This window comes from Cyrtonyx montezumae, unplaced genomic scaffold (assembly GCF_038088225.1).
Source record: "Cyrtonyx montezumae isolate F1298 unplaced genomic scaffold, pur_monq_1.0 scaffold_13, whole genome shotgun sequence".
NCBI classification, from domain to species: Eukaryota; Metazoa; Chordata; class Aves; order Galliformes; family Odontophoridae; genus Cyrtonyx; species Cyrtonyx montezumae.
The window spans coordinates 5,927,027-5,951,473 of record NW_027071859.1 but is presented as its reverse complement, the minus strand read 5'-3'; the positions used below and the strand labels follow the sequence as shown (position 1 = coordinate 5,951,473).

The 24,447-nt window shown below is 40.8% G+C and overlaps 1 protein-coding gene across 16 annotated transcripts in view; it reads right to left on the bottom strand.

Annotated features, from left to right (window-relative positions):
• The window catches only part of DTNB (dystrobrevin beta), a 130,999-nt gene that overhangs the window by 89,208 nt on the left and 17,344 nt on the right, over positions 1-24,447 (bottom strand). For all 16 annotated transcript variants that reach the window (XR_010621871.1, XR_010621873.1, XR_010621872.1 and 13 more), the window contains 4 exons: positions 23,975-24,060; positions 16,881-17,035; positions 13,037-13,142; positions 3,403-3,569 (listed from right to left, as the gene is read on the bottom strand). Coding sequence is in view for 11 of the 16 variants with exons in the window: in XM_065730566.1 (XP_065586638.1) it covers positions 3,403-3,569; positions 13,037-13,142; positions 16,881-17,035; positions 23,975-24,060 (514 nt within the window). In the remaining 5 variants the exon portion in view is untranslated. The remainder of the gene's footprint in view (positions 1-3,402; positions 3,570-13,036; positions 13,143-16,880; positions 17,036-23,974; positions 24,061-24,447) is intronic.

Here is a 24,447-nt window from a genome sequence, read left to right as displayed (position 1 = left end):
AGTGACTTTTCTGTGACCTCTTTGCAGCACCTTAGCCTATTTTAAAAGTGTTTTTCCATTGTGGTAACAAACACTACATCCTGTCGTGCTACACCACCATTTATATTGTCAAGCAAATGCAGTACTGCCTAGAATGCAGAAATAGAGCAGCTTCACTTTGTGAAAATGATAGAGGAGAGATAATTTCCATTGATTCCAACTTGAGGATAATGATTCTCAGTGTGCCTGCGAGTGAAAAAAGCAGAGTGTGCTGAAGAAGTGCTTCATGGGCAAGATACACCTCATAGACTTAGCTGTTCTCCCTAAGAAACTGCATTTTATTTTATTCCCAATTAGCTGAGTTCTAGTTTTCTGTCTTACTGATATTTTCATTAAGCATCTGTGAATTTTGAAAAAGGTTGAAAAAGACATCTAAGACCACTAAGTCCAACCCCAATGCATCCCACCATGCCCACTGACCACATCCCTCAGTGCCACATCCCCACAGTTCTTGGGCACAACCAGGGTCAGTGATCCCACCACCCCCCTGGGCAGCTGTGCCAACAGATCACCACATCTCTCTCAGGGAACAAGTTTTTCCTAATATCCAACCCTGCATTCTCTATCCCTACCTCCTAGAAAAGCAAACAGAAGCCCTCAATTCCCATGATCCTCTCTTCCACCACTGACACCACCTCAACCTCCCCCAGTAACACTGTCCATTTGTCCATCTCTAGCACCACCTAATTTTTTATCGTCTTCCCCAGCTGCTCCTTCTTGACTTCACTCTATATTTGGAAATAGCTGGGAGCAAACTGTGTTTCATGAACTATCTGCAACTTTCCACCACACTGGGATCTCAGTCAGCTGGGTACTTGGACACATCACTACAGTATCCCCAAGTAGCCTCCTGGTTTCAATCCTACAATCCAATTTATGCTCTTATTTTCAAGTTTAGATGGAAACATGGTCTGTGTGCCTTTAGTTTCAAATACTCTCAGCCATCACACATTTCCCAATTCCCAAGGCAACTCCTCTTCACTCAATGCAGCCCAAGCAAGCGAAAAGGTTGGATATCTATGGTTGCAGGAGGCTTTTCAAGGAGGCTTTTCAGTAGTTATGTTTCAGTACCTGGTTGCTGAACATTCCAGTGGTCCCCTTTTCATGAATGGTTACTTAAGATGTACAGTTTTGGGTTTCCTGCCCTCTGAACACCTCTGAGATTCCCCATCTGAGGTGGACAACTGAATTATGGATATCAGCTCCAGAACTGTTTCTGTAACACCACTTGCAATGCTACTCTGTAGATTATTCAAATATTTTTTTCAGTTCAAGGACTGAACAGAGCAGGTAAATATTAGCAAGCTCTTCTTTCTGCAGGCACAGCACTGGCTGGCCCCATGCTATGTGCTGCTCTGGCAGCAGGAAGCAGCAAAACCATATTCTTCAGTGTCATAGGTCTGAAGATGGAGATTTTGAAGTGAGGATTTTTCTTTTCTCCTGTTGGGCCTGCAAGCCCTGCACCGTGCTGTGCCCTCAGTTAGTTCTGTGTTCCCTCAGCCCCTGAGGACAGAATGGAACATGGTCCAGATGTTGTATTACTTTAAGGCAGTCTAAGTGGAAAATTAAACGAACTAGAAATATAGAAGTGATTTTGCAAATAAAATCTTATTAACAACTACTTACAGCATTGCTAAACCATAACCTTGTAGATAACAGGGTCTGCCTGTTATTCTCCATTTGATTAGTGCACTCTGTAATGACTTCCCAATGGAAGTCAAGATTTTATCCCCACAGACAATGAACATTCACTAGGTTTATTGATAAGTCTTCCAAAGCCATTCATTGAAGGGTGTTTATAACTAACAAAATGCTACTGTTTACAGAAGGTCCTGGAGCAGATCTTCCTAGAAGAGATGTTAAGCTCATCTGAGATGAAGAGGTGATTGGAGACAGAGGGTTGTCCCCCTGTTCTCTTCCCTTGTGAGGCTCCACCTACAGTACTATATTTATCTATCTATCTGTACAGTTTTCCAGTACAGATAAATAAATACATATATAGAAAGATAGAACAGTGGAAGATATTGCCCCTCTTTCCAAAGACTCCCCTTCCGTACTCATTTTACAGGGGACTACTAAGTCTGTAGTGGCATTTTATGCAACACTGAACATTTTAGTCCATTCAATTTGCTTTGTTGCTTAAAAATCAACCAGTAAAAAAAAAAAAAGTCACAGTAAATCATTGGAAAAGTTCAGAAATACGTTTCTAGAGACAGAACAAGAAATACTGTTTCAGATTACAGGAACATAAATGCTTGTTATGATTACCTTACTGTTTACTGAAATCCCATTAATTTCCCCATTTTGTCCTTGATTTCCACCCTCTGTCTTTGCTTCACCTGTAGGTAACCTTTAGTCTCTTGATTGAATCTTGCTTTGATTTGGATTCTGACTATACCATATTCCTACCTTTCATTCCTTTAGCTCATGTCCCTCCATACCTCCATATTTGTTCTACTTAATCCTTCTACAAACACAGCCTATATACCTAAGAACATCATTTAAAAACGTTTCTTCCATTTCAGCTGCTGCAGCAATTTCTTACTAAGACAAGCTAAGTCTTGTTTCTGAACAATAAAACAACATTTTCTGCTGCTAAAATTCCTTCCCTTCTACAAATTTCTGAGCAAATTACCCTTAAGTATCAAAGTCTTCTATAAACTATCGTCTATAGAAGACTTTGATACTTAAGGGTAATTTGCAGGTATTCTACTGCCTGGTACTAAGCCCCAGTTTTCTAAATTAAGCAGTCATACCACAGTGATTCTTCCTCATGGAGATAATCACTAATTATAATCCAATCATCATCTGAAATTCTCTTTGAATAAGAAAAAATTAGACTTAAGTCTTCTGCAAGAAAATAAGTTCTTATATCTAGAATTGTCTTCCATTACTTCAGATGTGATTATCCTTTTCTTTTAAAGAAGTACTGTGTTTAAAGATGCCACTTGGATACAGGTCCTTCCTAAGAACAGCATTCACAGCAATTGGTTTTACCTTTCTGGGGAGAAAAGGAATTGCAAACTTTAAGGCTTGTTAAGCTAGAATAGAAGGAAAATAATGACAATAATAATATTATATAAAAAAGTAGAACTGTGCTGAAGAGGGGAAGAAAGCAATGTGATAGGGCCTTGAAAGGGACTGTATTGTGTACTTTAAACACCAGTGAATACAATGACAAACACTGATAAAGGAATAACATTATTTATAATAAAAATAAAGCAATGTACCTATTTATACACTTTGACTATTTGAAAGCCTTTAAAAGTCCCACTGTGCAGTCCTATTATAAAAACAACTTCAGCTTCCAGAATAAATTAGTACAAAAAGGCTGTGTCAGCAAGACAAAGAAAGGCAAGTTACCCAAGAGGAATGCTCCTTCATCTGGTGCTGGTTGCTGTGAGGCCCACTGGCGTGGCCACGCCAAAAGCAGTTTTGGCAGAGCTGGTAGTTGTGGCACTGTTGGCACCGGTACCGGAACCCCATCATGCTCTCACAGCGGCAATAGGAACACTCCACAGGATGGAAGACTTGGTGAAGGTGGGGAGGGAAACAACAACAACAAAAGGAAAGTAATAAGCAAACCTTGAGAAAACTGTGATCATCCCATTTCACAGAAGCTTCCAAAAACACCCAAACAAATTGCAATCCAGGCTCTTAATCACTAAAATAAATAAATAAATATTACTCTGGCCATGCCATGGCTTCTCAGTCCAGAAGAGATTATTTTGGAAGTATAACTACAAATCTAAGTTGATCATAACATATCAGCACTATCCAGCAAGTTCAGTGTCTCTTCGCCAGCTTTCTCTCTCTTCGGATTTCCTCAGAACCAGAAAGTTCAAAACAAATTCAACACTACAGGGAACACAAGTGGACAGGGAAAGCAATAGCGTTGGATTCATAACATTATAGAATTGCTAAAGCTGGGAAAGACAAAGGTCATCAAATCCAACCCCAACCCATTCCCACTGTGTCCCTAAACAGAACAATAGAACCATGAATGTTTAAAAAGATGTCTAAAAAAGGTTCACAAAGGTCGGCTTCTGCCTAAGGGACCCGAGCCAGCTAAGAGCTTCTCACTCAAATTCAGAGCACTGCATTTCTACTCTAAAACCCCTAGCTACAGGACACTTCCCATAGACCAAGGGTTTGCCCAGACAAACAGTGCAGAAACGCTACCCAAAGAGAGGATGGGTAAGTCCAAGTTATTGAAAACATCAGAGTAATAACTACAGGGAAGATCACTTGAGCATTAACTTGAACAACAATATCATAAGCTAATAATCAAGTGGATGATGCTTTTACTGCAGCACAAAACACCATGTAAGGAAAATGATGTGTAGAAGACTGTCTACTTCAGTGACACAAGTGGACTTTGGAAACGAAAGTTCCTGTAGAGGAACTGGTGACCATATCTTTATTCAAAAGGGAGAGAAAGCAATGAAGAGTTCCACATTTATTTCAAACATAAGAAAAGAACTGGTTGGAAAAAATATTTTTTAAAATGACCAACAACCTGAAGTTAACACAGCAACAGAATAATTGTCTGAATCTTACGAAGTTGAGGACATGATTTCAGCAACTTCAGTAAATTCGTATGAGAATTAGTAAGTACACTACAAGAGACACAATTTAACAGGAAAAGTGAGTTCAGAGAATTGTCAGTTTCTTAAAGAAACGATGCTAAAGAAACAAGTATCAAGATCTCTGGGCAGAGGAAGGAGCAGACTTGCAAAAAAAGCAACTTGACTAAACCTGACTAAATTAAAATTCCAAAAGAAGCTAATAGAAGTAAAAACTGGAACACATCATCAATGGTAGCTGAAAGAATCCCCAGCATCCCAAGACAAAGACAGAAGCAAAAAAAAAAGAGTAAAAATTAACAAGTGATTTGAAAGAGACATTGCAAGATTTGTAATTACTTCTGATTCTTAAGAAGAGGTGAAATTATACATGTGTAACCACAGCCTTTCCATACTGTCTTAACTTGTAGAATACTTGAACAAATACCAAAGCCATTAACTGTAAGCAACCAAAGAACATGAGCCATGAATAACATTTCCCAAATCAACTTTGTGTCTTTCCATGTCAGACTAATTGACAATTGAAAATAGAAAAAAGGGCATTAAATGTCACCAATCATTCATTTTACTTCAGTAATTCTTCCAAAACTGGCATGCCACGATATCTGCCTAACAGAAGGAAATGCTTGGTAGATGAAAGGACTGTAACTGTGATGTGAATTTCATTGGAAAAGACCAGAAAATTATCAAAACAGAACAATCTAATAAGCAGAGCTCCTAAAGGATATATTCCAGGTCAGGTATTGCTTGCTGTTCTCATAAAAATATTGAAAAACTGACAAAATGCTCCATTTGTGGCATCACATTGCAATGAACGAGATCTAGGAGACAGCTTAACTAAGAGACTGAGAAGGCATCAAACATGCAAGGGGTACTTACAAAAATACAAATGCATTCTGCAGAGCCAGCAGCCAAAACCCAGGGACCTAAGGATTTAAACTGCAATAAGAGAAAATACATGCTGGAACATTAGGAAAAACTTTCTCACTCCAAGAATATTTAACACTGATCTCAGCCCAGCTTCTCTCCACACAGACAATGAAACTTTTGGACTGGATATTTTAAGCAGTAGCAAGGCAGATCTCTCGAGAACTTTCACATACATTCAAGTTTGCCTCTGGAAAGGGAAACGGATGACGTCAGGGGCTCCCATAGCTTTTTGGTATCCACCTCCAGGAACCCTCCTGTCCAGGAGAGCTTCTGTCTCCTGCTGGGATCAAGTATGGGGCCACTGCCTTAACGTGGAGTTTCAAATGAAAGACTTAAAAGTTTGAAGCTGATGCACTTGAAGGAAAGAAGCAACAGCATTTCAATGAAATAAACACCTGACAAAGTTAAGAGCGGTGACAGAATTCTGAGCATACTGCAAAAACAAGCTCAAAGAATGATGAGGAAAAAGACTGAAACAGTCGTTATCAGAGGTTATGAGGTCATAGGGGAAGTATGTCAGCATCAAGATAGAAGGTAAAGAACTGCTTTTTTTCTTTTTCCTTTTTTTTTTTCCCTGTAAGTGACACGCTTTAGCCACGGATGGGGAATAAACAGATGAAATAAAGATGCATACTTCTCCCTGCTTCTTACTCTTCCTTGGTTACTGCCAGGTGCTATGGCACAATCAGGTGCAGATGCTTTTTTTCTAACTTTTGGGAATATGTCAATATGCCAACAAAATACAGTGTTGCAGACTTCAGTTCTCTCCTGTTCAGATTGCCTTCCATGCTTCTATCCATACAGGCTGAGGTTGTCATGAAGAGGTCCACTGATGATTTCTATAACACTACTGACATGCCTGTCACCACATCATGCTTGAACCACAAGGACCTCATCCCATCTCTTCCTTCCTCTCCATTCTGCCCCTGAAATTGGAATCACAGAATCACAGAACTGTAGGGGTTGGAAGGGACCTGCAAAGATCATCAGTCCAACCCCCTGTCAAAGCAGCTCCCTAGCCAGGTTGCACAGGTAGGCGTCCAGGTGGGTCTGGAACATCTCCAGAGAAGGAGACTCGAAGGCATCATTGCTTATGCTTTCTTTTCCCTGCCTCGATGATCTGAACAAGTTCTTGCTATTGACACTTTCCCTTACGAAGGTGTCTCTTTACTCAAAGCTTCCAGCCACATATGGGAGTGGGAGTTTTAAGCTTCTTTCCACTTTTTACTGCTTCCAAGACTTCAGTCATTCCCTTTCCTGGTTGTCAGTGCTCCAAATTCAAGATTTCTCCTGGGTCCCTTTCGACAGAGACAACCCACTCCCTTCTTCCTCCACTGGACCTGATGATCTCAAATGTCTTTTCCAACCTAAACGATACTGTGATTCTTGCCAGCAGACCCTCTGAGACATCACAAAACTCACCTCACCCACTCCCAGCTGTGTCATTCCAACTCTGCCAGCCTCCAAAATTCTTCTAATTAACTCTCAGCTGCAGACTATTTTGGCCACCAGTGTACAAAACTGCCATCATCAATTGTCCAGACAGTATTCAAATCTCTCTTTTGCATTCTCTTTTCTTCTCTGGACATGTTAAATTGTTCCAAGTGAAAATGTAATATGACCATTCTCCTCCTCCTTTCCTTCCATCCTCTATCTCAAAGATATCTCTCATTTGCTCATTCTACAAAACCATAATTTATTCAAAGATCTTCTTGTGCCATCTTGTGATTTACCTGAGACTCCTCTCTTTTTCCACCCATTTCAGTGGTCTGCTTCTCTGATTCTCCAATATCAAAATATATTTAGAAGTGAGGATGCAGTGGCACGGCTGCCCAGGGAAATGGGTTCACCATCCCTGGAAGGGTTCCAGAACCGTGGAGATGAGGTATTGAGGGTCATGGCTAGCAGATATGGTGGGATGAGTTGGAGTTTGGCTTGGTCATTTTAGAGGTCTTTTCCAACCTCAGTGATTCTATGCATTAGGTTTTCAGGCTTTAAGGACACAAAAATTTGTCCATATTTCCTTCTCTAACTCCGATTCCTATTGTCACTAAGCTCACTGTATGTTCACTCTTGGTCCTTGGAGCAAAACTGGAGAAGAGGACATAAGAAGTCTCTCTCTCTCTCATTAACACAGAAGCCACTCCTGTCAAAATTTCTCATTACTGTTTCCTACCTAAATGGGAAATGTTACTCCACCATCAGTCTCTGAGCTGCCACCCCCAAATCCCTGCTTTGATGTCTCCATTTGCTGCCCTCCTTCTGTGCATCCATCTTTCAACTTACACTTTTATTGCTGATGCCAAAACCACTGCTCTGTCTGGACAATGCATTTCTCACAGGGGCATGTGATAAGGGCTTCCAAAATACGGTAGTAATATACATGTTAGATTACTTTAAATGAAGTAATGAGGAAATGGTTTAGAGAAATTGTGGATCTGCATTTCAGATCTATTGCTTCTAATTACTGTAAATGTAAAGATACACGAGACAGGTAAGATATATGCAGTCTGGAGAATGGCCTGGAAATGAGAAGCATAGCAAAGTTGCCTACATTGAAATGACAGAGTATTTCCATGGGAAGTATATCAAGAACAAAACATAGACAGAAATAAGGAGAAAAGAACAGAGCCTTTATAAAAGTGTGTAGGAGTAATCTATAAGGATGTGAAAAACCTAGCAGTTAAAGGAAAATGAAAATATGAGAACTTTAAAATACAAGAAAAGAAATCAAGGAGGAGATAATGAAAGTAGAAAGCTAAAGCAGGATACAGATGAAGTAATATTTTTGTATTTCAGGGAAGACCTGGGAAAATGCATTGTTCAAAAACTCTGGCTAAGACAGAATTAGTGTTGGAGGAGAAATGCTTTGAAGAACTTGCCATGGCTATAAATACAAACTTTTATTTAAACATCTGTCTTTATACGACTCTTTTTCATGTGGTACTAATAGCTACATCTGTAAGCTGACATACTGCTACAAGACTGTGCTTTGTCCTGGTGGACCCAGGCCAGGAATACTGATGTGCACATCCAGAACATCTAAATGCTACTATACCAAGGCAAAATACTTACCAATGATGATGTTAGCTATGAGACAAGAATGCAATCATCTGCTTAACTAATTAAGCCATACATACCACAAAAATATTACTGCTCCAAAGTCATGCAAAATTAGCACAAAATTCATGTATATGCCAAGCTCTGGGCTCCAACTCTAGAGTTTTCGTTTTTTCCGTGGAAACTATTCTAATGAGCATAAAGAGAAGACTTAAAGTCTTCCAGCAGATTAACATCCACAGCCCAGACCGATGGAGAGAGGTCTGCTCAAGTGGCAGTGCAGTGCAGGAACCCAAACCTTCCTATTGATTAAACAAGGAACCTGACCTCCTGAATCAATTAAGTCGTGAATACACCCAAATTGGTTCTGTATTGTGCTGCTGGAACACAGTTTTCCTGTAGAAAGCACTACTAAATATTAAAAACATATTTCTGGCAACTATAATGATGAATTCCCATGATATATTAGATATATAAAAAGCATCAAAACAGAATGCAAATCACCTTCCAAGATAAGTTTTGACAAGTTGTCAGGCATGCACACATATCCTGTGTGGTATGGCTGGAAGAAGAGGAAAGGCTTGTAAAGAGAGGACAAGGCACTGGCAGATTCCAGGGGCAGCAGGGAGGATGCTGGTTGGTTGGGGCTCTTTTGGTTTGTCTTCCTCCTTTCCTGAGTTTTATAAAACTCTAGCAAAAATTAGTTGGGGAAAACCTGTGAAAAATTAAAGACTGAGTGTGAGCTATGAGAGGAATGATAAAAATTCTCAAGTTTTGCCAAACCTTTAAATAAAGCCTTCTCTTTGGATCTGCCTTCCACCTGACCCTGCAGATCAGGTGGGCTCCTTGCATGGGATCAGCAGCTTCAGATGGACAGCAGCAGATTGACATGTGCCGTGCAGCAGCCTACAAAGGACAGCCTTTTGCAGAAATCTACATTCCACAGGAAAGCTTGGGGATCAGCAAGAGGAAAGACTGAAAAGCATTACAGAATTTTTAACTGAGAAAGAAACGATGGGCTTAAAACCTCCTGGAATACTGCTCTTTTCTGAAATGTATTTCCATATGTTCATCACTAGTACATGTTAAGTGACACTGTGCCCCTCAGAGGAGGATCAGACCAAAATGAAAGCATGGAGTTGTCAGTGGAACTCCTCTGCCACTATTAGAATATTTTTGAGGGGTTTTGTGGGACATCTGTGAGCTTATGGAAAGCTTTCTTAATGGAAACTAGAAGTCCCAGGAGCCTGGAGAAGCATAGAAGCACATCTGGCATATTTTCCTAGAAAATCACCTTCCTTCTTTCAAAAAATGTGGATTAAAAAAAGAAGAAGAAAAATGGCATAAGCACTGCAGTTCTGAGGAGTTTCTGGCTTTTTATTATTTTTATCAGTTTATTTCCAAAGGAAAGCTGAAAATTGATCCCACTGCCAGGTTCTATCCTTTCTTGTTTGGAATAAAATGGTTTACGAGAGGCAAGGCTGCTTAGCTGTTGCTAAACAAGAACTGGGTCATTGCAGGAAAAGAGCAAGCAGCAATTCTCAATCCCTTTCAGAAATTATTGCAGTGATTCTGAGCTTCTGGGAAAGCTGAAGATTGATTTGCCACACAAGACAGCCAAAACCCAACCAAAGAATGACCTGACGCCATGAAAAAAAATGTAATGGATTATTCTTTAACTGTGAACTCCTAAATACAAACTGCATTGTCCTACCCACACACACATTTGTTTTTCTGAATCGTACAGTTCTTACCCTAGAGAGCAAATGAGCTAGCAAAGCATTTCTACCAATGATAATGAGAGCCTAAGATAGCATGTAGGGCAAATTCAAGAGTTGGATATTCTTTTCAATATTTTCCTTCTTACAAACAGAGGAGGAAAGAGAACACAGCCTGAAGACTCCTTCCACTTGCATTTCTACAGGAACAAAGCTAAAGGGATTAGAATGCCTACACAAAAACAAGGCTGCACAATGGCAGGCAAAGTGAACCAAGGGCTCTCCAAAATAAGGTGCTGTCCCATTTGTACAGAGCAGTACTATCAACCAAAGGCGTTTGACGTGTTGAGAAGACAAGATTCGATGGTAAGAAAAAAGCCTAATTCTCCAACTGAGCAAGTTCAGTTCACAGCCTAGTTGTCTTTTTCTTGAATCACAGCTGAAAAGACAGCCACGAAATTGTGGGATTTTTTCTTCAGGTTGTCAGCTCAGGTGTTCAGGTGCCTCCGCAGTAACTCTGCAGTGACTGCCACAGTAATTAATGAGAATGTTGACAAAGCGTGAAGGAAACAAGCATCTGCTTGGAAGGAAAAATCAGGAAACAAAAGCACTGACAGGTCACAATCTGGAGAAAACCAGAAAGAAACAACAGATTCTAGAACAAGACTAACACTGATCAGGTAACACCAGGAAATATCATCAAGATGGCAGCAGGAGAGACACAAAATTAAGGAGGGATCTTTAAGGACTGAGACCATTCTATCTGGGAAGCATCTTTTAATGACTGGTGCCAAAAGATGAGAAGGCTAATTCCTAAATGAAGAACTTCAGGGAATTGTTTAATGGAATTTCCATTGTAATCACATATAGAATCACAGAATCATGGAGTAGTTGAGGTTGGATGGAACCTCAGGACATCTGTTCAAGTGGGGTCAGCTGGAGCTTGCTGCATCCCTGCCAGGTTGAGTTTTGAGCATCTCCAAGGATGGAGACTCCACAGACTGGACAACCTCCAACCCAATGGCAAGGGGCATTAATCACCTCTTCCAACCTGATGGCAAGGGGCACTGACTGCCTCCTTCAACACGATAGAAAGGGGCACTGTTCAGGACATCACTGTTTTGGCTACCTAGTAATTTCTTCCAGGTACTTTCAAGAAAAAAGCTCAGACTACTGGATTATCTCCAGATCTTTCCACCAATTCCCTTGTACTTGGACCAGATGGTCTGTGAAAGCCCCTTACAACTGAACTATTCCATCATGTTACAACATTTTATCCTTGCCTGAGCTCTGTGAAATTCTACCCTGAACTATAATTCATATTAACTTTTTACTGCTTGTTCCCTTTCTGTACTTATTCCAGTCTGCGTGCTTTACTTGAAGTAAAAGCCTATAAAGATAAGAGGATAAAGGAAAAAGAGCAAACAGTAGCTGCTGCTATTTCCACCTGTTACATAAGGGTGGGAGAGAGACTGGCAGTACCAGAATCTGCCTAACACTTCAACTAAATCAACTTCCTCAGTTCTTTCAGAAGTTTTCCCCATAAGATCTGTTTCCATGACATCACGCCCCTCAAAAAATCTTTGTCAAATCACTTTTTTGTTTAAATTGTACACACAATTGTCAGAAAACGTTTGTAAACATACAGAGCAACTGGAAAATTAACCATCTCTTCTGATGCAATAAACAAGAAAAAGCCCATAGAACACTGCAGCTCTGCCATTATTCAATGCAGTACAAATATAATTAAAATCACAACCAGATAGAGGCAAGAGGCTCGAGGAAAGAAAAGAATACAAATGCCACAAAAAAGCATATCAAAATCACAGCAATACTGAACCACTTCACAGACACCAAAAGCAGAGAATGGAATAAATCCTGCACACTTAGAGACACACAGACTGGTGGAGTTCTAAAGCTGTGCCTGAGCAGTGACAAAAGGGACCCTCTCTGTATCTTAGAAGAAAGGAATCTACACCCTGAGATGCTTACAAAAGCACTGAGCTGAAGAAGAGGTAATATCTGGTAGGGCAGAGGTGCTGAAGAATGATGAGAGGACTTTATTCTGTGGTGGAGGAAACAGAAGATGACATCTAGTTTTTCCATCTCTTATTGCTCCTTAAACATATTCTGTTAGCACTAAACCCAGGAATTTTAGAAGAGGTCTGGAAGCGAGAGGAATTCAGCTTTCCTAGTGAGTGAATGAATCATAGAATCACGAGGTTGGAAAGGACCTACAAGATCATCTAGTCCAACCACCCACCCATTACAACTGCTACAAGCTACTAAACCATATCTTGTAGCTCCTTATCCAGACACCTCTACTAGATGGAGCTGCACTTGACAATCCTTACGGGTCATGATATTCTGTGGTTCTATGACTCATGTGCTCAAATGCTGCTCAACACAGACATTTAAACAGGTACCAACATCTCTGGGAGTTTGCACTTGAAAGCATATGTTAAAGCATCACTCAAGTGATGAGTGATGAACCTTAACTTAAACACTAATAACCATTCGGTTATCCATTTTCGTCCTAGAAGTGCTGAACACATGTCACTCTAACAGAAGCCTAAAGCCTAAGTGCTCTGGGACCCAGACAGTGACAGCAGGAACACATTCACTGTGAAAGGACAGCATGTCAACACACTTGGAGCAGAAACCCTGCTCTGACAGATGTTTTGAACAAAGTATTCCATTTACCATTTTCAACATGGGCAAGTCTGTGCATGAGAGGCAGCCACACAAGGCACTGAGGAGGTGGATCAGCCATCAATGTGTCTAAAAACATGTTTAGCATGATCTTTTTCTGCAAAGGAAAAAGAAACACGACTTAAGAAAATTGTCCATTTCATTTCAAAATTTCAGTATCAAAAATAACATCAGCCTTAACATTTCTCTACTATTCAGCTTCCATCTAACAATAATATAGCAAATGCTGCAAAGATAAAATCAACATTTTGCTTGGGGAGCTTCAATCTACATGGAGCTAACAGCAACACCACCAAGTGGGTACCAGTACAGACACAGCATAACCACACAAACAGAAAAGATTCACACACGACCAGAAAATTCCAAGAAACAGAGGGCAAGTCAGTCCAGATTAGCTCCTGAGTTGTAGTTCAAGAGGGATACAACAAATGTGAGGAGGTCATTTAACACTGTAGGAAAAGGTGCTTCAACAATGCAGGCAGCACTGAAGAAAGTAGACATAAGAAAAGAAAAAAAGGTAATTACAGCTAATATTGATACGCTATCCACACGGTAAATTACTTTAACAACAACAACAACAAAGCAAATACAAAACAAGAAGCAAGGGGAGAACTATACTAAAGTTTAGAAAAGAAATCATCCCTGATTAAAATGAAATCATTAGAAGGTAGCCATGTTTTCAGAGTAGTATTGTCTAAGGTTTCAAATTCAAGTGAGCAAGAGAAAATTTCTTCTGCAAATACAAACAGATGGAGACAGCTGATAACAAAAACCAGTTGAGAATACTGTGGATCTAACAAGAGAATACAATGGCTTTTGCATGCAGGCAGATGGAGGATTAGGAATGTCTCCTAGGCAGATGATCACTTTCTCCTTACCTTACTCTGTGGCAGTGCTACCTCAACGAGCACCCAAAGGGCAGGGCAAGCAGAGCTGGAGGAAAAGCCAGGCTGGGATTCCCATAGCCCTGCCCTGCCAACCTGCCTCCTCCTCCTTGGGGAAGTAAAGAAACCCAGCACCTTTCAACAAATCTGCATCTCTGTGCCACTGAGAAGCACCCTAACAGTGCTGATGGAAGCCTTCTCATATCTCATCCGATTGCTTACTTGTATGGGTAGTGGAGGTGTTCAGTGCCAGGCTGGATGGGACTCGGGGCAACCTGATCTGGTGGATGGCAACCAGCCCATGGCTGGGGTTGAAACTGGATGGACTTAACGGTCCCTTCCAACCCAACCCATTCTATGATTCGATGATTCCAAGACTGTGCAGCATTACACTCATACTCCCCCAGGGCTCCCAGTTTTGCCTGGCTCCCATCTGTCACCCGGTCTCATGCATGGCAGCACATGAAACACTTTCTGGCTCTAATTCTTTGCCAAAGCTGAAGAAGTGCATGCAGCACCCAGGCCACGCCAACACAGCCTAGAGGTACTTTGGCTTTGATACATCTCTTCCAATATGGAAATTCATAGAATCTTCACAGAATGGTTTGGTTGGAAGAGTCCTTAAAGATCACAGAACCACAGAATGGTTGGGGTTGGAAGGAACCTTAAAGATCACAGGGACATGGAATGGTAAAATGTCCTGGGTTGGAAGGGATTTTAAAGCCCCCCCAGCACCAACCCCTGCCATGGGCTGGTTGCCATCCAGCAGATCAGGCTGCCCAGGGCCTCATCCAGCCTGGCCTTGGGCAAATCCAGAGATGAGGCACCCAGAATGCACGCCAACATTCTGGGTCACTGCAACCCAACTCATCTGGAAGATTAGTTTGGGGGATATTGCAACTTCAGAACAGAACAGAATAGTTTCACTTGGAAGGACCTACTAAGTCCTACTGCCATGCTTCTTTGGGGCTGACTCCAAGTTCAAACATCACTAAGAGTGTTATTCAAGTGCTTTCAATAGGACCTGCAGGGCTCACGTTGGAACGTGTCAGTTGAAGGCCCTGTGAACATCAACAAGAGGATTCATTGTGGCCATAAAGGTTATGAAAAGGAGGGAAAACCAGATAGAGCTGAGTACCAATGCACGCTATAAGATCAGAAGAATGTTACATTTGTTGTCAGAAAGCTCATATCTCAGAGGAGCAGTAGGTTCTTCCTTTTCCTGTGGGTTGCTCCAAGTCATAAATATATGCTTTCTGGTGACAAAGATCTCTGTGTCCAATAGGCACAAATCACATTAGAAACAAAAACTAATAGGACAGCTTTTCTGCTGGTTATTTTTCCCTCATGCAAATTAAACCTTCCAGGCCCTGTTGGAGCAATGCGACTTCTCTGCAGTTCACCCCAGAGGGCAGCAAGGACCCAGATTTTGGATTTTTGCACTGATACAGGTGAGAAATGCTGCAGGCATCAACTTAACAAAAGCACACAGCTTTGCTGCCACTGTTAGTGCTCCTGGCAATGCAGCAAGCAGCAGCCTGCTGCTCCTAAAGCTAGAGTGCAGGGAAAGAGCCTCAAAGTGTCTTTTTTGGAGCTGGGCTCAGAGCCTCACTGTGGAACAAACACAAAAACCTCACTCACTCATCACTTGTGATGCAACACAATCATATAATTTGCCAATAGGGATCCAGCTTCAAGAACACAAACTGAAAATTAACAGATTTTCACAGCATAGCCAGCCAGAAGGGTCAAACACCTCCCAGCAATTGCTACTTTAATGTTTTCTGCAATGGGTGATGCAACGTCCTCATGAGAAACAAACAGATCACAGCCAGATGAACAGAAGCTTTAAGAAAAGTATGACATGATCTCATATCTGTGGCAGCACCCACTTGACCCTGAATAGTAAATTATGGCTGGAAGGTCTGTGTCAATCTGAAAACAATCACAATGAATGCAGCTCTTGCCAAAAGTGTCCCAGTAAAATGTCTCTTCTGTGGGCAACAAGACTGAATTACTGTGACCTCATGGTGTTTAAGAAACACAAAGCAATGTTCCTGGCCCTAAGCTCAATAACACATGGATTTACATTATTGTATCTGTGCCCAGTTTAACCTCACAGTCTCCTCAATGATTCCAACATCCAGACACAGTGGTAACATCAGCTAGGAATCACTTTCAGCAAACAGCTTCCATGTTTGAATTCCAATTCTCTGTCCTCAGTATCCTACAGATGAGCAGGAGCTCTTGTCATTTCCCAAACCAAAGGCTCTTTCCAATTGTGCTCTATTTCAAATATATTAATCCTTAATCAACATAAATTCAGCAAAAAGTGACTACAATTTCTAAATCTAAGCACTTTGAGAAATATTTAGAATATAGTTATTATCACAGCCTAAACATGTAAGTTTAGGCCTAGGCTTATTTAGGCTTATGCCTACATTAGAATTAAGGCTTAATTATGCCATTGTACATTTCAAATTAGAAGCAATTTCTTGGAACAATCAAATCATAACATAAACATAAATATTGCAGAAGCTTATGCAATATCTAGTCCAAAAATTACATGAAATGCATTTACTTTGGCAGAGTAAACCAACTAACAACTGATTTGTTGAAAACAATACTCTGACCACCGATAAGCCTAAAAAAATTCCAAGGTAGAAATGCTGTTTCCCATTTCAGACAATAGGTTGCCCTTGATAATCCTCCCATGAGTTCAAAGGTGCTCCTTGGAGAACAAGAACAAACTAAAAGTGTGCAAAATACCTTAATTCCTTAAGACTTAGATGGACTATTTTAAATTATTCAGGCTTAAATCTGCTTAGATAACACTCTGTATGTCACCAAATCCCTCCCCCTGCAAACCCCATGCAAACTATACCCAAGGAAGCCAGGAGTTCAGGAGTGCAGTAACAAGAAATAAAATTCTGTTTTGAATTAACTCTTACTTGTTGTGGGAAGCACGTCCGTACAGAATGCTCCGTGTATCCAAAAGAAGGTCCCTCAAACACGGCAGTTGGAAGTTTTAGAACTTCTTTCAAAAACTGATCAAACTTGGAAAATATCATTAGTCCATTTGAATCCGATATTTGAGAGAAAATATCTGTAAGAAAACATAATAAAATCTTAGGGTAAATACATGTTTGCTACAGAAAAGAAAAAGCTAATAATTTCAGCTCATTTAAACTCCAAAGCATTACTCCTTTTGTTTAACTCTAAACAAAATTTCTTCTTAGTTGATATCAAGATAAAATTTGTGAATGTGTTTCAACGTTCTATGACATAAATCTCTCCATTCCCTCTATCCCATCTCAAGCACTGAGAAGAAAGACACTGAGGCACTGAGGGACAAGGTTAGGGGGCAGGATGGGATGGGCTGGTGGTTAGATTTATTGATCTTAACAGTCTCTTCCAACCTGAAGGATTCTATGATTTTTTAACTTCTCCAGCCCCTCTGCTCCAACCATCTTGTGCTGCTAACCCAGAGCTCCCAGCTCCCATGTCTTAGCAAAATAAAAATAAAAAAAAGATGGATAGAGAGTGTTGGAGGAAAATTATGTCATAGGAAAGCTCAGATAGAGCAGAACTGTCCTGGGGGCAAAAAAATACACATTCTTGAACAGTAAAGCTTGGTCTCTGCTACAACTGCAGTCAGGTTACACTATAAAGGAAGATTTCTCTTATATTAGTAAGACTTAAAATGTTTGAAGACATGACAGATACCAGAATGCTTCACTAAGCAGCCTCTGAATCATCCATGAGGTTATCTGAGACACCATAAGTAATTAAACATCAAAAGGGCTGCACTGACAGAAAGTAAGCTTAGTTTAAGTGATCAAAGCCACACCTGTAAAAAAAAAGACTACTTCAGAAAGGCATATTTCCAGTAAACTAGTGGAATGAATGAATGAATGAGCCCATGAAGAAGTCTACAGTGCTTAAGCTGAGGGCTGCATATTAGGAAAGATTTATTCTCTGAAGAGTGGCCAAGTGTTGGAATGGGCTTCCCCAGGGAAGTGCTGGAGTCACTGTCCCTGCAGGTGTGCCAGAACCGTGGGGATGTGGCAGTGGGCAGTGGGCATGGGGGGTGGGCTGGGGTTGGGTTTGGAGATCTTAGAGGTCTTTTACAACCTTAAGGCTTCTGTGATACAACTGCATGGGGTTTGTATCTCAGGCAAAATGGACAAGCTTGATGGGAAGGTCTGAAGTCCATGCTAAACAGTCTTACAAGGCATGTAAGAAAAAAGGACCGAAGGAAAACCAAGAAAGGGAAAAGGCAGATGATTAAAGAATGCTGTATTTTAAAGAATTAATCCAAGCAGAAAAATCAAATTTCACTGGAAAATTGAACACGGAAGAGAAGTCAGGATTGAAAATGTACATGAGTGGAAACTATGGAAATAACTGAAACTAATTAGAGAGCAAAACCTTCACAATCCTAAAATGCTGAAGATCAGATTCAGCCCAGAACTGGCACATGAACTCGGTCCAATAATAAATCTATTAAGGTGGGACTGGTAGAACATGACTGCAACATGACAGTACTTGTATTTAAAAAGGTACAAGAATCACTTGGGTAAATACAATCTATTAATCTAATTTCAGCAGCATGCAGGATTTAAATGATTTTAAGGAGAAAGTAATTAAAGTTATGAAAGAAATGAAAACTAAGATAAACTAGAACAGGCTACATCAAGAATAAATTAAAAGAAACCCCAGTGGTTTCACAGTCAAAATGAAGTTGAAGTCATCTACGTGGGGAAACTTTCACATGGGAAATTAGCAGTTGAAATTGGAAAAGATAAAGATTAGTAGGATTTAATTAAATAGTCATCTTCCCTTACAAAGGGCACTACGTTACCTTAAAAGAGAAAACCTTAAGCTAAACAGGGGCTAACGGGGTAATTTCTCAAGATCCCACCTTAAGGTCACAGCATGCATGTGCTAATTAAGTTTCTTGATGACAAGGTATCATACTTTAATTCTCATCCAAAGTTTCAGTTCAGTGCAACTATGCTACAAACATGTTTCCGTGCTTTATTAACTAGAGAAAATCAAAGAAGAACACCAAAACACAGCTCAGTTCCAAAGATACCAATGTAAAATCGAGTAGAACCTGATGAGCATTATGAACAAAGCTCATCCGATAAACCTGTCCGATATTTCCCTTGAGAGCCTTCTTTCAGCTGGTTATAACTTTATCAGAATCGACTGCTCTGCGTTTTCTATTGGGCATTTGCCTGATGCTTCACAGCTTCAGCTGAAGACCCAACCACTTCTCTGCACAAGCTAAAAATAAAGGGAAAAAAACCCAAACCAAAAATCCTGGAACCTTCACTTTCTAAGGAGTGGAATGTGAGACAATCCTGTGTCTCAGTTCCCTCAAAGCTGGCAAATTTAATTACACAAATTTGAAAAAATGTTTCTTCAAAACTACAGCATAATAGCTTGAAAGCCCATAAAATCAATCTATAACATAGATGAATTAATTTGTGCTTCTTAGGGGATTTTTCCTGGTCTTAATCCAAAATACATAATCAAGTCAAAAGGACATTCCTAGGAAATATAAACCAGTCAGCCCCAGTTTGGCTCCTGGGAAAATTATAGAGCAAATTTCTCTTGGGGCACTTTTCTGAGGGCACAAAAGTTGACTGGAGTAGTTGGTAGGGGTCTGCTAAGGAGAAATCCCACCCGGCCAGCACAGCATGCTCATGTTTTCCACAGTCTTCTAGCATTCAAGCTGGGGCATCACAGTATGGACAGGTGAAAAACTGTGTGGGTAAGGAGCAGGTTGGATGACTGGTCTTGAAAGGCAGTGGATAATGGGTCACACTGCATGGGGGACAAGAACAAGGGGATGGTGCTGGGCTCTGTCCTGAGACATGTCTTGCTCAACACCTCTGCCAGTGAGTGGCAAGATGCACTCTTCTCAGGTTTGCAGGTACAAAGCTGGGGAGGTCCAGGTGCTCAAGTGGTCATAAAGACCAAGGGCATCCTGGCTTGTGTCAGAAGTAGTGCAGTCAGCAGGACGGGGAGGTGACTGTCCCTCTGTACTCAGCTGTGCTGAGGCCACACCTCAAGTATCACGCTCAGTTTTGGGCCCTTCACTATGAGAAAGACAGTGAGGCTTTGGCACAGGCTGCCCAGGGAGGTGGTAGAGTCACCACCTCTGAAAGCATTCGAGAATCACAGAGATGTGGCACTAAGGGACATGGCCAGTGAGCATGGTGCAGGTGGATTAGGATTGGACTTAGTGAATTTAAAGGGCTTTTCCAACCTGATTGATTCCATGAAATTCTATGATAACCCCGAAAGTAAGGGGTGTCATCCAGCAAAAACCCAGGCAAGCTGGAGAAATAAGACAGAAGGAACTGTAAAACACAGAAAAAGGCCAAAAGCAAAGTCCAAAAGGAAGAGACTCTTGCAGTGATGCAGACTGGGGATTGACTGGCTGGCTGGTACAGCTCTTCCAGAAATGTCTTTGGGAACTTTGGGGTCCCAAGTTGAAGATGAGCCAGCAGCATGGCACAGCAGCAAGGAAAGCCAAAAGCATCCTGAGCTGCATGAGCAGGAACTCACCCACTACTGAGGGAAGTGATTCCCTTCCTCCCCTCCAAACTTGTTACACCTCCTCCAGGCATTGTTTCCAATTCTGAGACCATCAGAATCACAGAATATCTGAGAACTGCAGAATGTGAAAGACATACTGAAGTGTACAAGCTTACAGGGATGCTCAGCAGGTTGGAGCACTTATTCTGTGAGGACTGGCTGAAGAAACAGCACTGGAAAAGACTGAGATATTGGGAAGACATAATAACAGTACACCAGAACATACAAGGAGGTTGTGAAGGAAACAGAGGAAGGTGCTTTTTGAGGAAAATCTAGTGACTTGTGTTTGAGAACTTAGTATTGGAGAGGCCATAAATCTGGAGCAGATTGTGCAGTGACTGGAGGGTCTAAGAGGACAGACACAGGATAGACTATAGCCAATCACTGTGGGCATCCATATGGCACAGGTGTATCCATGCATTTTTGCCACTAATAGGCTTTCACTGTCATCACCCAGAGAGCAGAACAGACCCAGGTCACGGGTACTGTCCATGTGGGTGCTCTTGGGCCCTGCTGTTCCATGGGGCCATTATAATCCTACTAGGATGCATGCCCTTAAAATGAGCAGGGTGGAATCTTAATTTGCTTGAAGTCAGATTCTGTTTGCAATTTTCTTGCAGAAAGGACATGAAAGGAAAACACTGATTACTTCAATATGATCTCCTTGAATGCCAAAATGAAGTTACATGTTGTTCATGATTTTACAGAACACTGTCCCTTCACCATCATTTTGCTTTCTATCCAGGTTGAAGATTTCTGTTCTATGTCTATTTGTTCCTTGTAAAGACAGCTTGCTCTGACTTTGGTGACTTTGCTGTTCTTCTCAGGAAAAGCAGATCTGGAAAGGGAGAGTGAGTGCAAGGCACCAGAGCAGTACTCGTTCAAAGCATAAACACACCATGGATTTATTCAGTGCCTTTGTCTTCCTGCTTTGTTTTTCATATCCTTCCCTCTTGGTCATAATACTTTGTTATTTTTTAACCACTACTAAACAGAGCATTGATCTTCCAAGATAAACTCCAAGATCTGTCTTAGCAGTAACAACTTCCTGAGCTCACCTTTCTGTGCACGACATTAGGATGACACCTCACTCCTCCATCACACACCACTTCACAGAAATTCACACTGAATTTCAGCTACCTTTTTGTTCACAGTTACTCAGCACTGTCAGATGATGCTACAACTCCTCACAGTCTATTTTGGCTTTTACTACACCAATCTACTTAGTATATGACTGTCATCTTCCACTGTATTTTTCCAGATCATTTATGACACGTTAAAAACAATTTAAGTCCAGCACTATTCACCCACCTTTTTACTGCTCTTCTTTGGGATCCTTTCAGCGAATATCTTAGACATGGAGAGACCCTCTTTTCATCCCTTTCAGACTTTAATGTTTTTATCTGTTTGATAAGAGATTCTTGAAGTCCTTTTAGAAACTCAAAACGTCTGTCTCAGTCAGAAATCCTTTGCATTTTTCTATATTTTTTGCTCCACTTTAAGGAACTCCTATAATTCTGTAAGACATTCCTTCCAAAAGCCATCCCTCCTCCCTACCCAAGAAATTATTTATACATTAACCAGCCAATTTTATTCATCATTACTATCAGTTTGGCCAGAAGTGTGTAATGTCTACAGGCCTGCAGTTCCTCACATGGCCCTTTCTAAACTGAACGTTTTTTTTTACCTCTTCCCTTGGTCCTTAGAAGTTTTTCACAAAGGTAATCAATAGTTAGTAATTCAGCTCCTCTGTGACTTGAATTCCAGCATTACTCAACAACTTCTGCTAACAATAACACTCCCTTTTCCTCCTCCTTCATAAGGTTTACAAGATCCTACCATCCTGCTTCATGTACTTCTAAGCTTCTCTCATCTTCCACGAAAAAGCTGACCCATTATCTTGTCTGAGAAGCCAACAGCCTGGTTTTATAATCATAGAGTCATTAAGGTTGGAACAAACCACTATGATCATCTAGTCCAATCATCAACCTCTTAATCCAACTGTCAAGAGAACAGCCTGGTTGAAAGAAAACTATTCCTCCTGCACAAGTTTGTTCTGCTCCTGTATCTGAATTCCTGGATAAAAGAAATTCATTTTTTGTAGTTGGCTCATAACATATTATAGAGATTTCAAGTAGGTGTGGTCAACAGTTAGTACCACCACTATCATAAAAAGCAGCCAACATCATGGTGGAAGTCAGCATGAGTGACATACCAAAAGGGATAAGGAGAGAAACTGAGCTTAAAACTGAATTTAGAAAGGCAGAAGTGCTGCTTCCCAGGATATGTGTCAAATACGGAGGTCATATGCTCTTTGGAAAACAAAGCTCCATATCCAGACAGTGCATAGAGAAAACAGGGAGTGCAAACATGACAGATCCCAACAGTACAACGCAAATTGGAGGGCAGCTGATAAAGTGCAAGGAAGAAGGTGTGACAACCAGAATATACAAAAACAGCATTTAGTGAGAGCAGTCAGAAGCCTTCCCTCCAACCTCAGCTGAATCTCAGTTAAGAAATTTTATAAAGAAGAAAATTGCTGTAGTAAAGGAAACAGGACTCGACAGGATTACCAAAAAGAAAAATAAAGCTTCACACACTATGAAAAAAGCTGAGGGGTGGTGGTGTGGAGAAGAGAACAGAAAACACACAGATGTCAAGTTTTAAGATGCATTTGTGAAGCAGGACTATTACATAAGGTGTCTGTCAGGTGAAGGCATCTTAACCAGCCACCTTCTGATCAATTCTTTTAACAACTACTTCCATGGTTAATTGCCTTTTCCATTAAAAGGGCACTTTTTACTATTTGCTTGACGTGTTTCAGTGGGGTCCTGCTTATGCATAAAAATAAAGCTCCTTTTCTGTATGAAGTCTGTACAGAACTGTTTTTCCATTGTAACCTCCTCAAACCTTGAGGTAATGGGATCCAAAATTGTGTAGCACAATAGATCACACTGGTATTGTGTATCATTAATTTTAAAGAAGATGTATTTTAGAAGTTCAATGCTGTAAAAAAGCGAGAAGAATTATTCAGAGTGAATAATAACCACGGAGATCAGAAGGAATTAATTATTACAAAATACCTTTCTTAAAGGGAATTCAGGGGGGAGATGAAAGCTGATGACACCAGAACAGCAAAATCTGGCACTAACAGCAAGACCAGCTTCCAATCTTTGCAGGATGGAAAAGAAAATCCCATAAACCACACTGGCTACTGAGAAGACAGAAGAATTACAAGAGAAGTGCCAAAGCTTTCTTAAAATAAATACACGCTGACTAAAGCTACTCACTAACACACTCAGCACGTCTGTTGTGTGTCCAGCAGATGGCATGTGTTACCAGAAAAACATGAACGTAACATTGTCCGTTAAGTAAAAAAAAAGAAAGAAAGAAAAAAAACCCAGTCGTTGTGATTTTGATTGGAAATACTTACATCTTAGCTTGTCCAGTATTTTGCCACCACACATTGTTGCTAACATCGCTTTCACTGAAAACACTGTCAGCTTCCCATGGCCCTCACTGTGGAAAAAAAGTACATGGTGAGTATGGATGCAGAGTGAGAAGGGACACAACCATTGAGGCTGTAGCTGGGGAATGCATAACTAACCACTAAGATCCATCAAAACTACTCAATATGACATTTCATCCAAAAACAGTATGGCAATTGACAGCACACTAAAAGAATTATGACATCCTTGAATACACCACACAGAATGGGAATAACGTGAACAGTTTTATTACAATTTAAGCTGATAGGGATCCATTGTCTAACATCAGCAGGAGAAATTTGTCCATTGGAAAGCATGAGAAAACTCACTGAGCACAGTACGGTATGCAGAAACAGCTACCTGTGTTATTACTGTTACCAGAAGAGGATGAAGGGGGAAGCAAGTCACCAGCCCAAGA